General features: G+C 43.1%; 1 protein-coding gene across 2 annotated transcripts in view; it reads right to left on the reverse strand.

The window, feature by feature from the left end:
• The window catches only part of FBXL6 (F-box and leucine rich repeat protein 6), a 441,814-nt gene that overhangs the window by 289,995 nt on the left and 137,735 nt on the right, over positions 1 to 14,084 (reverse strand). For both annotated transcript variants that reach the window (XM_053715504.1, XM_053715503.1), the window contains one exon: positions 8,473 to 8,536. In XM_053715504.1, the coding sequence (XP_053571479.1) occupies positions 8,473 to 8,536 (64 nt within the window). The remainder of the gene's footprint in view (positions 1 to 8,472; positions 8,537 to 14,084) is intronic.

The raw sequence follows: 14,084 nt of genomic DNA on the forward strand, positions 1-14,084 counted from the left end.
CCCCGAGGAACATCATCTCAGGACCAACAGGGCCCATTACACCCCAGAGGAACAACATCTCAGGACCAACTCCCAGCCGAGCCAGCCCAAGCGTCAGTAGGTCCGAAACAGGGGATCAGAAGAACCCACGGCACCCTCTTACAAAAAAGCAGACAAAAAATGGCTTCAGCCATTCCACCGAGATCGGGAACCCGAGACTCCATAAAACAGTCGAGAAGGCTGAAGACCCAGAAGAATCTAGCAAAGGCCCATCTCAACGTGGAGCCAGCAAGACTCCAGATTGAACAGAACAACCCAGAGATCATGCCTCTCTCAAAATAGGTTAAACCCTCTGTTCCATCCCCAGAATCTAGGAAAAATCCTAAACCAGGCCTCCATAGGAGAACAAACCCCACCCCACTAAGAAAAAGGGGGCCATTAGAGGCAGAGAACTTGCCCACGAGGCCCAAGGCCACAGGCTGAATAAGAGAGCACTCTCCAACGCATATGAACCTGGAAGGACTCCCCTGAAAACTTAGCGCACACAAGGGTGCAGTAGCTACAGCGGTTACCCTATAACCCTATTTGCCTGCAGAACTGCAAAGCCATCAGGTTACTTGAGCAACCATCCAAGGGAAACCGTTCATTGAACGTAGGCAAAGCCAAGGAATGGGGCAAACAGGAAATCTGACCAATGGTGACCAAACCTACTAGCCAGCCCAAAGGTCATGGCCCAAATTCCCGGAACAGTGGAACCCCGAACCTGCCCTAGATCCATCAAGACCGGATAATGGTGCTTTTACGCAAGGATATTCACGATAGTCACGAAGAACACATAGTCACAACTTGATTTGAACCTTTGACCTTCAGCTTTCAAGGAAGCATAGTTTTTCACTAAGCTATTGCGGGACACCATCAACGGGATCCAAAAGGGAAGACACTGAGCAAAAAGCCTCAGCAACCGGAAAAACCAAGGCGATGACAGGTTTGAGCCCCCAATTGTGTAAAACAAACAATATCCCGGAAATTGAAACACCCCGTCTGACATAGAAAACAGACCCACAGGGGGATATTAATGTAATATCCAGGAGAACCCGGAGAACACCTCGCAAGTCCCAATCCAAGGAAGAGACCACCCAATGCCGAAGTACAACGCTCCAAAGGAGCTAAGGCGTCTCGAACCAAGACACTAGAGTCCATAGGCGTTCGACTGCCACAAGACGACCAAAGCAAGAAAATACCATGAGGACAAGGTCACTAGATTAAAAGCTAGACTCCACCTCACCATACGAGACAGAGGAGTACCTGAAACCAAGGGTGCGGAGCATCCCCAGAACCAGGAAAATCCCAAGCAGAGTCCAAAAGAACTCTGTCGAAGGGAACTCAGGTCCCCAAAGGAGACGCAACTCACATGAAGGAACCAACAAAATCCAAAGGGTCTCAAGAAGAAAGTAATCCTTTCCCTAAGGAAAACCCAGGGCCCCCTAAGGAGACCTAACCCACATGGGAAAGTCCAAAGTACTCACTGACCAGAGAACCACGGAAGAAACACGTCCCACAGGACAATTCCTAGGGCCTCCGAAGGCCAAACCACGTTAAACCAGCGGTAAGGAGGTATCAGGGTGCCAGGAATCAGACCGAGACGAGAAGTGCAAAAATAATCACACCTTTATTAATAACAAATAAATAATAAAGTCCACAAATCAAATAACAAGCCAGGAGTCAAAGCCAGAGCTGGTAGTCAGACGAGCCGAGTCAGGAACCAGGAGGGATGTCAGACAGCCAGGTAATACACAGGAACTCACAAACAGGTCAGAGACAACGCAAGGGCAAACACATACTGAACAGAGGCCCTTTAAATAATAAGTGATGACATCACAATACCGAGACTGCAACCTGTCTCACACGGATTATGTACACCAGTCCGGCCATAAGAGGGCGTGCAGGAAATGAGCACCATCAGACACTCTGCACCAGATTCAGTAAGAGGTAAGAAAAATGGCTGCCAGCAGCACATGGCAAACAAAGCAGGGAAAAAAAACCCTGACAGGAGGTGCAAAACCTGCAATCCCCATGTGAGGAGACAACTCTAGGTCTCGAGAGAATCGGAAGCAAATGGAGTGAAGCAGCAAACGCCGCTGACCCTGTCAACCAACCTGAAGGATCATAAGGACTAAAACAATCCTTCCAGCCTCACGGACCCACGAGTCCTCGTAAGAATGCTTAGATGAAACTTGTAAATAAAAAACAACAAGAAACACAATAATAAAGTAAGCACTCGGCGCCTCGACCTGACCAGCCAGGCCGAACAGGCGCCACGTGTCTGAACAGGCCACGAGACAGAAGATCTGAACCCAAGCAGGACCAGCCTGCAACACGGCCATAACTGTCAAGCTGCCTTAAGCCTCCCTCAGAGGGGAAGAGAATAACAGACAAACATAGGACTAACATACCTCTTAACAACTTCCGCAGAAGTAAACAGCGAGAATCGATCCCAGAGATAGTTCCCTGAAGGAAACATATAATCAAACTAAAAGTCATCCTAACCTGCTAAAACAAAATATAAGGCAGCCCGTAGGCCAACGCCTAAGAAGAAAACAGGCATACCCGCAGGACCAGTCAAACGGAACTCTGATCTTCCAACAAAAACTGGGAAGGATCTCAACAACCGACAATCAGGAGATTACACCACCCCCACATGTCTAATGAGGTGAACCATTTAAAGCAGAATACTGCAGGATTCCCGTATCCGTTAAGGATTGGGTCCTCTAATAACTCAAAAACGTGTCTGAGTAAAACGCGAAGGCACGCTATTCTGTAACGAAAGGCACAACACTCAGGGACAGCTACACCTACAGGGAACTGTATAGGCCCACCCAAGGCCGGGACACCAGGGACAATCGGGCACGAGCACAAACGCAAATAAAGGTCTGTGCTTTGCAGACGCATAAATCGCCAAAAATATTTGAAAGTGAAAACGAGCTGCAACCTACGGGGGGGAACAAAACTGATTGACCTGTGTCAACGGGGCCGATTCGCATTCTTCACAAGTCGAAGAATCTGAAATTTGAACAGTCTCAGCATCAGAAACCTCCATAACTGGATAGAGAATATATTAATATGGACTAGGGCTGCACGATTAATCGCATATGCGATTTAAAACCGCGATTAACCGCCGCAATTTTAAAACCGGGAGGAGTCACGATTTTTTCCTACATAAAAAATTCCTTTAGAAGTGGCTATAATGCATTGATTTATTTGTGATTTTTTGCAAACCAGCTCCATCTAGTGGTTGCTTTTAGCACACATTTGTAAAATGGCTCTTTCACTTTCTGTTCTCATAAGCAGCCAAATAATCTAAAATCTAAAAGGAGCCCATGCAGGAATGAAGAGGAGGGAATTCCACTTACTTATATTTCCCCCTAGGGACGTCTGCAGTATGAAACTTAGGGTATGTAAATATTATGGAACCTCCCACACAATCTCCTGCTCTCTGAGAAACGGCTTAAATACATAGCAGATGCAGTTAACCCCACGGCTCCCAAAAATGCTAAAACTGCAGTCCCCTCTGCTGCTTGGTTAACTTAACTGCATCTACAATGTATTTTATATCAGCAAGGCACAGCATTTCTGAAAGGAGCAGCCCCCCACCCCTACTGCTATATGTCTGTAATGGATTCCTGGACAGGAGCAGGGCTCATTCTCAGTAAAATGAAAATTTTAAAAAAGAAGAAGAAAAAAAATATTATATATAAATATATATATTACATACATATATATTACATACATATATATATATATATATATATATATATATATATATATATATATATGTGTGTGTGTGTGTGTGTGTGTGTATGTGGCTTACACTGCTTCATTTGTTAATTATACCACTGTCCACAGTTAGCATGACTGTCTAAGAAAACATGACAATGTTGTGTTTCATAAGACCTAATAACTGGCTAGTGGCTACTATTTAATCACATCACAGGCAGAAAATTTTATTTTAACTATTTTTTGGTTTGTATTTTTATGCTCCAAGAGTGTATTGGACATTGAGAAACATGTACATTAAGATTCTGTAGTGTTAAATAAACTTTATAATGCAAAATGAAGGTGTTATAGTCATTTATAAGAAAATTGCGATTAAATCGCAATCGCGTTTTTTTTAAAAAAAAAATGTAGCATTTTTTTTTTTTTTTACCAATATCGCCCAGCCCTTATATGGACTAAAGAAAAAATGTAAACGGCACCTGACACGCACAATGGCTGGGGAACTCACCACCTCCTAGACCAGGCACTAGCAGACCTGAATTTTTCAGTCGCCACATGGTCAGGAATGCGGAAATGGAAGAACAGAACGTAAACACGCCCAGTCACAAGGTGAACCGTACAGTCCAAAAAAAGCGTGCCCAACAAAAAGGTTGCGTCACTTCCAAAGGCCACTATGTTCTAGCCAACAGCCCAGAAAACACTACACATAAGAAGATTGAATCACATAACAAACATGATTAAAAAAACCCTGTTCAATAATCCCCCTTGGGAGATATTATCCCTCGATTCCGAGAACCAAAGGAGCCTCACTGAGGCCCTATTTTTTATACTTAAGTCCCTATACTTAATTCCCGCAGGATCGTACCTTACAGGAAACAAAGATACAGAACATTCAGATGAAGTAACATGAAACAATCTTACCGGAATCTACGCCGTGGAACAGGAACATGGCCCTTCAAGTGTGACGAATAGTAGCAGCGCCTCCGCCATGGACTTGAGAGAATAAAGAAGGCAGCGAAGCGAAGTTCGACAACGCCGATTCCTTGTGGAGCTGTTAATGTAAGTCAGGATGGTTTCGCAGAAAGGCTCTCCCTGCATCTCCGGACTCTAAATTTCATCCAGGCTCTCACTGAGAGACTGACAGGATTACTTAAAACTCCCGTCCCATGTAGAAGAGTACTACCCTCCATAAGAGACAAAAACAAACGTCTGACACTTCTCTGCCAACCTCCTGAGATGAAAGGCAAAGAATGACTGGGGGATGAGGGAAGTGGGAGAGGTATTTAAGCCTTTGGCTGCGGTGTCTTTGCTTCCTCCTGGTGGCCAGGTTCTTATTTCCCAAAAGTAATGAATGCAGCTGTGGACTCTTTGCATTTATGAAGAAAATAAGTGCAAGTACTGCAACTAAATGTTGATACGCGACAATAAAGCAGATAATATATGCCTATACCAAGGTTTACTATACTGTCATCTCTCTCACACAATAAACACCAAGGTACCAGCCCTTCCAAATATGCACCGGTATAAAGAGCTAGTATGTCTGACATACATATCCCACCTCATGCAAGGACACTAATTATATGCCTCATATGGTAGGTCCCCTTCAATCACACTAAGGGAGAATCCTATTGTCTAGATGGTACTTCTCTAGGAATGGCCGTTAACGCCGTGAAGGAAATGGCGCCAAGCCCCGCGATACCACATACACAGTAACTACAGGCTTCAATAAGAAAAAAAAATCAAAGACCTATAGGCCCAAACACGCTCAGTCCACAGAGTCAAGGCGGAGTCTGAGAGCGTGCAACCATATAGGGAACAGTCTAATCAAGTTTGCTGTGATCTAAGCTCTACAAGCCATCAGGCTAAACTAGACCGATCCTGTGGCAGTAATATCGAGAGTCCTACCGACGCAGGATCGCAGACCTCCCTTACTGCTATATCTTCCAAAGAAACTGGATCGACTGAGAGCCACTATGGAGCCGCAACTCCAGTCTGTATAGGGGCATCCTATCATAGTGGGCGGGGTTATAAATTGCGTACTCTCGCAGTTTTAAAACCGCTGCGATTAATCACGGTTTAAAACCGCATCCACGATTAATCGTGCAGTCCTACCCCTGACAAGAGTAAACCAAATCTCTGCTAAGACCTTTACATGGACAAGATTAGTACACCCCTGACTAGAGTAAACCAAATCTCTGCTAAGACCTTTACATGGACAAGATTAGTACAACCTGACCAGAGTAAACCAAAACTCTACTAAAGACCTTTACATGGACAAGATTAGTACACCCCTGACCAGAATAAACCAAAACTCTACTAAGACCTTTACATGGGCAAGATTAGTACACCCCTGACCAGAGTAAACCAAAACTCTACTAAGACCTTTACATGGACAAGATTAGTACACCCTGACCAGAGTAAACCAAAACTCTACTAAATACCTTTACATGGACAAGATTAGTACACCCCTCCATACAGTCTAAACCTGCTGGACTGTCCAACAGCAGGACAGTCCAGCAGGTTTAAGAGGTCCTCTCCCTCCCATAGCCCTGTGGAATAAGGCTATCTGTATTAGGGCAGCATAAATGTATAGGAGGCGCAGTGAAAATTATGTCCCACCAGTTCCTATTGCTCTAAAGCCACCAAATGCTTCTCTTTTTACTGTAGAGACTGATCTGGTCTAGGCTACACCCTAGAACAAAGCAGCACACTCTGGCACTACTTTAAAAATAATAAACTATCGATTGAAGAATCTATTCTAACACCTCACTTTACCTCTTCCTAGCACTAACGTAGGCAAAGAGAATGACTGGAGTGGGAGGGAAGGGAGGAGCTATATATACAGCTCTGCTGTGGTGCTCTTTGCAACCTCCTGCTGACCAGGAGGTGAATATCCCACAAGTAAGGATGAAATCCGTGGACTCATTGTGTCTTTAAAAAGAAACCAGTGCAACAAACAATACAGGACTGGATGGGGGTACAGCATTAGGTTACAGTGTGAGGCACAGGAACTTCACTGCAACACCCCTGACCAGAGTAAACTAAAACTCTACTAAGACCTTTACATGGACAATATTAGTACACCCCTGACCAGAGTAAACCAAAACTCTACTAAGACCTTTACATGGACAAGATTAGTACACCCTGACCAGAGTAAACCAAAACTCTACTAAAAACCTTTACATGGACAAGATTAGTACACCCCTGACCAGAGTAAACCAAAACTCTACTAAAGACCTTTACATGGACAAGATTAGTACACCCCTAACCAGAGTAAACCAAATCTCTGCTAAGACTTTACATGGACAAGATTAGTACACCCCTGACCAGAGTAAACCAAATCTCTGCTAAGACCTTTACATGGACAAGATTAGTATACCCCTGACCAGAGTAAACCAAATCTCTGCTAAGACCTTTACATGGACAAGATTAGTACACCCCTGACCAGAGTAAACCAAATCTCTGCTAAGACCTTTACATGGACAAGATTAGTACACCCCTTACCAGAGTAAACCAAATCTCTGCTAAGACCATTACATGGACAAGATTAGTACACCCCTTACCAGAGTAAACCAAATCTCTGCTAAGACCTTTACATGGACAAGATTAGTACACCCCTGACCAGAGTAAACCAAATCTCTGCTAAGACCTTTACATGGACAAGATTAGTATACCCCTGACCAGAGTAAACCAAATCTCTGCTAAGACCTTTACATGGACAAGATTAGTACACCAATGACCCCCTCTCTTAAATGAAACCATTGCGGGTACTGTAAATAAAATTCCTGCAGAGCACCTATAATTTCTGCCTGCCTCCTTGAAGAGGCAAAGAACTAATAGGAGAGTACAGGAAGGAGGGATAGTTAAATACTCTGTCTGGAGTGTGTCTGCCTCCTCCTGGTGGCCAGGTAATGTATTTCCATATGTAAGAATAAGGATTTTGTAGACTCTCACTATCATTAGAAAGAAAACGATCACAAAGCATACCCCATATACATCTCTCTTACAAGCACTGTACACTAAGGGGAAGCTGGGCCTCAATATGGACCGAAAATCTGTCTCTCTGAAGAACCAAACGCACATCTTCACTCTGCAACCAAAGACAGAGGTATGTGTGAGGGGCTATATAGAGCTCTTGTGGTTTGGGACTCTTTGCCTCCTCCTAGTGGTAGAGAAGAGTAATTCCCAAGAGTAATAGATCATGGATTCTCACCACCTGTATGAAAGAAATAAAGCACAGCACTATAAAATAATATGCATGGGTAATGAACAAGAGAATATGTATGGCACAACAGACACTGAACTAACTGCGCTGCATATGAGAGAGAATACATGTGACACAACAGACACTGACCGAGTGGATGGAGCTGAAGCTGTGGGAGCATGAACAAAGATCACTGGAGTTAGGTGGTTAAGGTCATGTGACAGGAGGTGAATGAGTGGGTGGAGCATGCAGGTGGGACAGGTCATGTGACAGACAGGAGGTGAATGAGTGGGTGGAGCATGCAGGTGGGTCAGGTCATGTGACAGACAGGAGGTGAATGAGTGGGTGGAGCATGCAGGTTGGACATGTCATGTGACAGACAGGAGGTGAATGAGTGGGTGGAGCATGCAGGTGGGACAGCTCATGTGACAGACAGGAGGTGAATGAGTGGGTGGAGCATACAGGTGAGCCAGGTCATGTGACAGACAGGAGATTGTGTGTGATGGACACGTTACCTTCACCACAAATGGGACATGTTCCTTCCAGTGATGCAGTGAAAAGTCAGAGAGAAGAGATAACCTGAAGTACAGAGAGAGTGAGTGAGACAAGGACTGAAGGAACAGGAGGTTATGGCTTTAGCACATAGGGACATTATTATAGAAATGCTACTCAGATACCCCAGCTTACTGGTCAGTTGCACAAGTAAGTGCTTATGGGAGCATCTAGTGTACAATGACATGAGACTTAAGTTGTGCGTAACAGACAAGATGTATAAACAACAGAGAAAAGCACAGAATGAGGCTTTGCTTTTTAAAAACATACATCTCTTTATTCACTAATGTATAGCTCAGAGATAACACATTTTACATAAATCTTATAGAGGGATCCCAGTGAAGGGTGAGCAATCAGAGTGCAGGGAGAGATCACAGAGGAATAGGAACGAGGGATCAGAGTGAAGGGTGAGCGATTCAGTGATGTGAGCAGTCTCAGAGACAATCTTTTTGGAGATAATACAGGATTATAAATTTGACAATGAAAACAAGATGCTGCTAAACTTCTACGCTACAGGCTGTGAGATTTAAGGTAACTTTCTGAATTTTTACTGGATATAATACAATACAATTCTACTTCTACTTGGAAAACCTGGAATCTACTCATAGAGAAAGTAAAAGTCTGAACTAAATACTACTACCACCTCTATACCCTGGGACAAGAGAAGCATCGCATCCTTTTAATGCATGGACTACTACTTAGAATGCAAATTAAATACTAACAAGATCTAAAGGTTACCGGAATACAATATTTTTGGATATCATAGCTGGTTTATATCACTTTTACTTTGGATTAAACAAACATATATTTTGAATATCTAAGCAATAATACTGCACAGAAAATGAACCCCAGGAACAACAAGACCCTGGATTACCTTGTACCAAGTGGCCAGGAATGCTATGAAATTATATACCCAGAGGACCTCAAAACTGGAGCAGCCCAAAAAGGATTTAAAGAAAACATCCTCATCAACAACCCTGAACTACTTATCGCTGATTATTCTTATAGAGACCAAAAAAAGCACCAAACCAAATTATTATTTCATACAGAGCAAAAAGATGCATGGCACCAAACCTTACGGGAAAACTTTATTAACATTCAAAAAAAGGGAAATGGGAATGGAAGACAGATAATTGGAGAAGACTGAAAATACGCTTTATACAATAAATATATATATATATATATATATATATAATAACGGCACAGTAATGATACAAGGAAGCGAATCTTGCCTGGATTTATTTGAAACACAGTTTAAAACACTGAAACAGAAAAGCTTGGTGAATATAGAACTTGCTAATAGGGAAGAAGAACTAAATAAAACCTCATCAGATATTGTATCAACAGAAAATACAAGGGTATCACAGACAGAGAAACATAATAAAACAGTGAAACACTCACCTATAACTGACAAAGCTCTAAGGGACTGTTTGGCCTCACTAGAAAGAGACTTTGCAGAGTTCCGTGAATCAACCATAAAGGACCTTGCACAAAAAGATCACTTAGAATGGGCAAAGCAGGGGGCGTGTCCGAACTGCGACTGTGGACGGTCGCATTTTCTTAGTGCTCCTGCTGAATATCCAAAAATCCGCCGGTGCAGGATAATTTACACAGTGAACGGACTTACTAAGTGACCTACACTACTGGGCTAGTGGATGGAACATAACTATTCATACTAGTCGCTGTATTTGTGAAGCAGGAGCGCAAGATTGGGCAGTAAAGGTCTGGAGCGGCGGCTCACGACAGGCATCGCTACCCCCCTCGGCCTTCCGAGGTTTCTAGTCAGGACTGGTCACAGAGAAAACATTTACAATCTCACAGTTTAGTGACAACAAGCAGGTTTTTTTTTTACTGCAGAGAGCCTAAGATTAACGGTCATTCACCACTACGCAACAAACATGGCTGCCGAGAAGGATTCTAGCTGCATATCTCGTCTAGATGACATTTTAGAAAAAATAGAAAACAGCTTTAAAGACCTATTACAGAGAGCACCATGGGACTACCTCATAACATTGCAGCTATCTGAGCCTAACACATGGAATAAGCTGGAGGCGGCGAGGGTGACTTGCGGGGGGGATGGGGCCGCGGCAAATGGCGCCCCCGCGGCCTCCTCCACCTTGAGAAGGAAGGAGATCAACACTGGTAAAGCAACACCTTTGCGGGTCACACTGCGAGTGCATCCGTATCGGGCGATGACTAGCTCACCTATGATCCACATACACCAAAAGGCTGACACGACTCAATATGAAGTTCCGCTGTCCCAGCAAAAGCAAGTTGACAGTGTACGCCATGCTATAGCTTTCAAAATCTCTAGGAGGCTCAATACCTCAACCCGTGTTAAACCGCGGTCTGGTGCACCTCGCATGCAGAAAGGGTCTAGCGGGGAGAATAAAGGAAAAGTCCGATCCGTCTCACCTTTGGATAATACCACATGTATGACATCTGAGAATTCTCATTTGCAGGTGTCCAGGTCTCACCACTCAGATGATGGGAACTATAACAATCAATACAGCAGGGACCAATGCTGGAACTTCACGAAGCCAGACTGAGGAAAGTCTGGCACTGTCATTTATGCTCTAACACTGTTGGCTCAAATATGTTAATTGTTCCCCAATTAGGTGTTTTTCTTATAAAAGAGTGTGTTTGTTTAAAAGTTATTAGAGTATGTTTAGATCTTAACACTTCCCTGCTTTTTTAAGTTCTGAATAATCTGGCATCCCTGGCGCTGCTTAACATAACGTACAGTCAGGTTTTGGATGTATGTACACAACGACAATTCGTTCGAGGCACAGTAATAACAATAATGCCCTTTTATAACTAATAGGTCTCTTGTGGGGTTTTGGGGGTGGCCTCTAGAGGGACATAGTTTTACTCTTGAAAAAAGGGATCTATACTATGTATGCAGCCTCAGTTCTTGGAAGGAAAAGGTTAACCAGTTGGTTCCCCCCCTATGTGGCCTGCGGCCGGGGCCGGGGCTGGGGAACCAAGTAACAACCATAAAAGACAGCAACAAGAACCAAGCCTTAAAAGAAAGTATAAAATTGTGTGTTATGTGTGTTGCAAATCAGGGTCTGTACCATACTTGCATGTTCAGAGAGGGTTGCCTGACAATCTGTTAGGAGTCTATATTTTTACCCGCTCAGGACTTTTTATTTAGATTTTATTTCAAGGGAAATGATTATTTAATTACCTATCTGTTATAGCAAGTTCTGCAGTTTTCAGTTTGTAACTCATAGCTGCTCACTTCAGTGTGATATGGGCTATTATAGCAACCAGTCCTGACTCATGCATCTCTTATAATTTCTAGGAAACGGGTAGTTTCTTCAATTTGCGCTAATTTTTAAAAGATGCAGTTTATTTGTTTTTCTTTGTAATTTTTATGCCTATATAACATTAACCCCCTTGACTTCAATTAATCATCAGAAAAGGTCCAAGAGAGATCCGTATCACTGTATGGGGGGGTTTGAAAGCATAAAAAAACAAAAAATGTAGAAGAATTTTAATATTGATGTCATGATTATCTGCTGTAATGTATTCACTATCTAATATGTCTGTATCTCTTCTCTTCAATAAAAATTTATAAATAAAAAAAAAAAAGAATGGGTAAAGCAAGAGCTCATGACCATCAAGCAGGAGCACAAACAGGAAATCACAAATCTCTGATCTAATTATTGACAATGAAAGATTAAAATGTGATCTCAAGAAATCCAAGGAAGAACTGAAACGCCATCAGGAAAATCACCCAAACAACAAATACATAGCTCCACATAGACCAACAACAAACCTTCAAAAGAACAATGTGACAGTGACCTTGGGAGAAACAAGGCAGAAAGGACCACAAGCAGGGACCCAGTCTGCTCAAGAGAAACCACCCAAAGACCAGACACAGCCCCCTGCCAAGCAACAACAGACTACAGCCCAGGTCAGAGCAGAAAACCAAGCAGAGCAGCTGGCCAGTGTACTGGGGGCCACTAAGGAAATCCCTGAGAAACCACTACAGAATCTTACACAAAATAAACCAGAAGAGCACACAAGGCAAACGCCAGAAACAGATGTTCTCATCTTAATGGACTCAAATGCCAAATACCTAGATGGAAAGCGCCTCTTCCCTGGTAAGAGAGTTCTCCAGTACAAATGTGTAAACATGGATAAAGCAAAAGAGAGAATTCTAAACCCAAATTTTAATAACCCAAATATATAATCATCCACACTGGCTTAAATGAACTGCAAGAGCCAGAGAAATATATTAATGCAATGGAAGACCTGATAACTATCACAAGAAATACATTCCCACTAACAAAAAACATCCTTTTTAGACTATTAACAAGGAGTGACATACACAGTAATATTGTCCAAAACATCAATATGCAACTAAAGGCTTTTGCTCAAACCCCAAACATAATGGTGGCCCAAAACCACAACATTAACTGTACACACCTATATGATCAAGTACATCTGAACAAACGAGGGGTAAGTATGTTTGCCAAAAATCTAAAAGATACAACACTGGAGTGCAACATACCCACTTCAAATTTAGAGAGACCCCCCTCCTGATAATAACAGGGATAGAACAACTACACATTGGAGTGGGTACTCACATACATGGAATAAAAGTAAAAGATCCTTGATACCCTCAAATGGACGGTACAGGGAGAACCTACAGGCCGCTAACAACAGCCAATACAGTGCCCACTACAGAGACTTCCAAAGAAATAGAAGGCAAAATATGCAGGCAGACTCAGAACTTAGGGAAATTCGAGAACTAATCCATGCACTATATGAAAAGCTTTAGAAACAAACCAGGATATCACAAATGAGCTGCAAGAGGGAAAAAAAACAACAAACAAACCTTAATTCTCACAGTCTGAAAACAGAATTTATGCTTACCTGATAAATTACTTTCTCCAACGGTGTGTCCGGTCCACGGCGTCATCCTTACTTGTGGGAATATCTCTTCCCCAACAGGCAATGGCAAAGAGTCCCAGCAAAGCTGGCCATATAGTCCCTCCTAGGCTCCGCCCACCCCAGTCATTCGACCGACGGACAGGAGGAAAAATATAGGAGAAACCATATGGTACCGTGGTGACTGTAGTTAGAGAAAATAATTCATCAGACCTGATTAAAAAACCAGGGCGGGCCGTGGACCGGACACACCGTTGGAGAAAGTAATTTATCAGGTAAGCATAAATTCTGTTTTCTCCAACATTGGTGTGTCCAGTCCACGGCGTCATCCTTACTTGTGGGAACCAATACCAAAGCTTTAGGACACGGATGAAGGGAGGGAGCAAATCAGGTTACCTAAACGGAAGGCACCACGGCTTGCAAAACCTTTCTCCCAAAAATAGCCTCCGAAGAAGCAAAAGTATCAAATTTGTAAAATTTGGCAAAAGTGTGCAGTGAAGACCAAGTCGCTGCCTTACATATCTGGTCAACAGAAGCCTCGTTCTTGAAGGCCCATGTGGAAGCCACAGCCCTAGTGGAGTGATCTGTGATTCTTTCAGGAGGCTGCCGTCCGGCAGTCTCATAAGCCAATCGGATGATGCTTTTAAGCCAAAAGGAAAGAGAGGTAGAAGTC

Source organism: Bombina bombina, chromosome 5 (genome assembly GCF_027579735.1).
Source record: "Bombina bombina isolate aBomBom1 chromosome 5, aBomBom1.pri, whole genome shotgun sequence".
In the NCBI taxonomy this organism is placed as follows: Eukaryota; Metazoa; Chordata; class Amphibia; order Anura; family Bombinatoridae; genus Bombina; species Bombina bombina.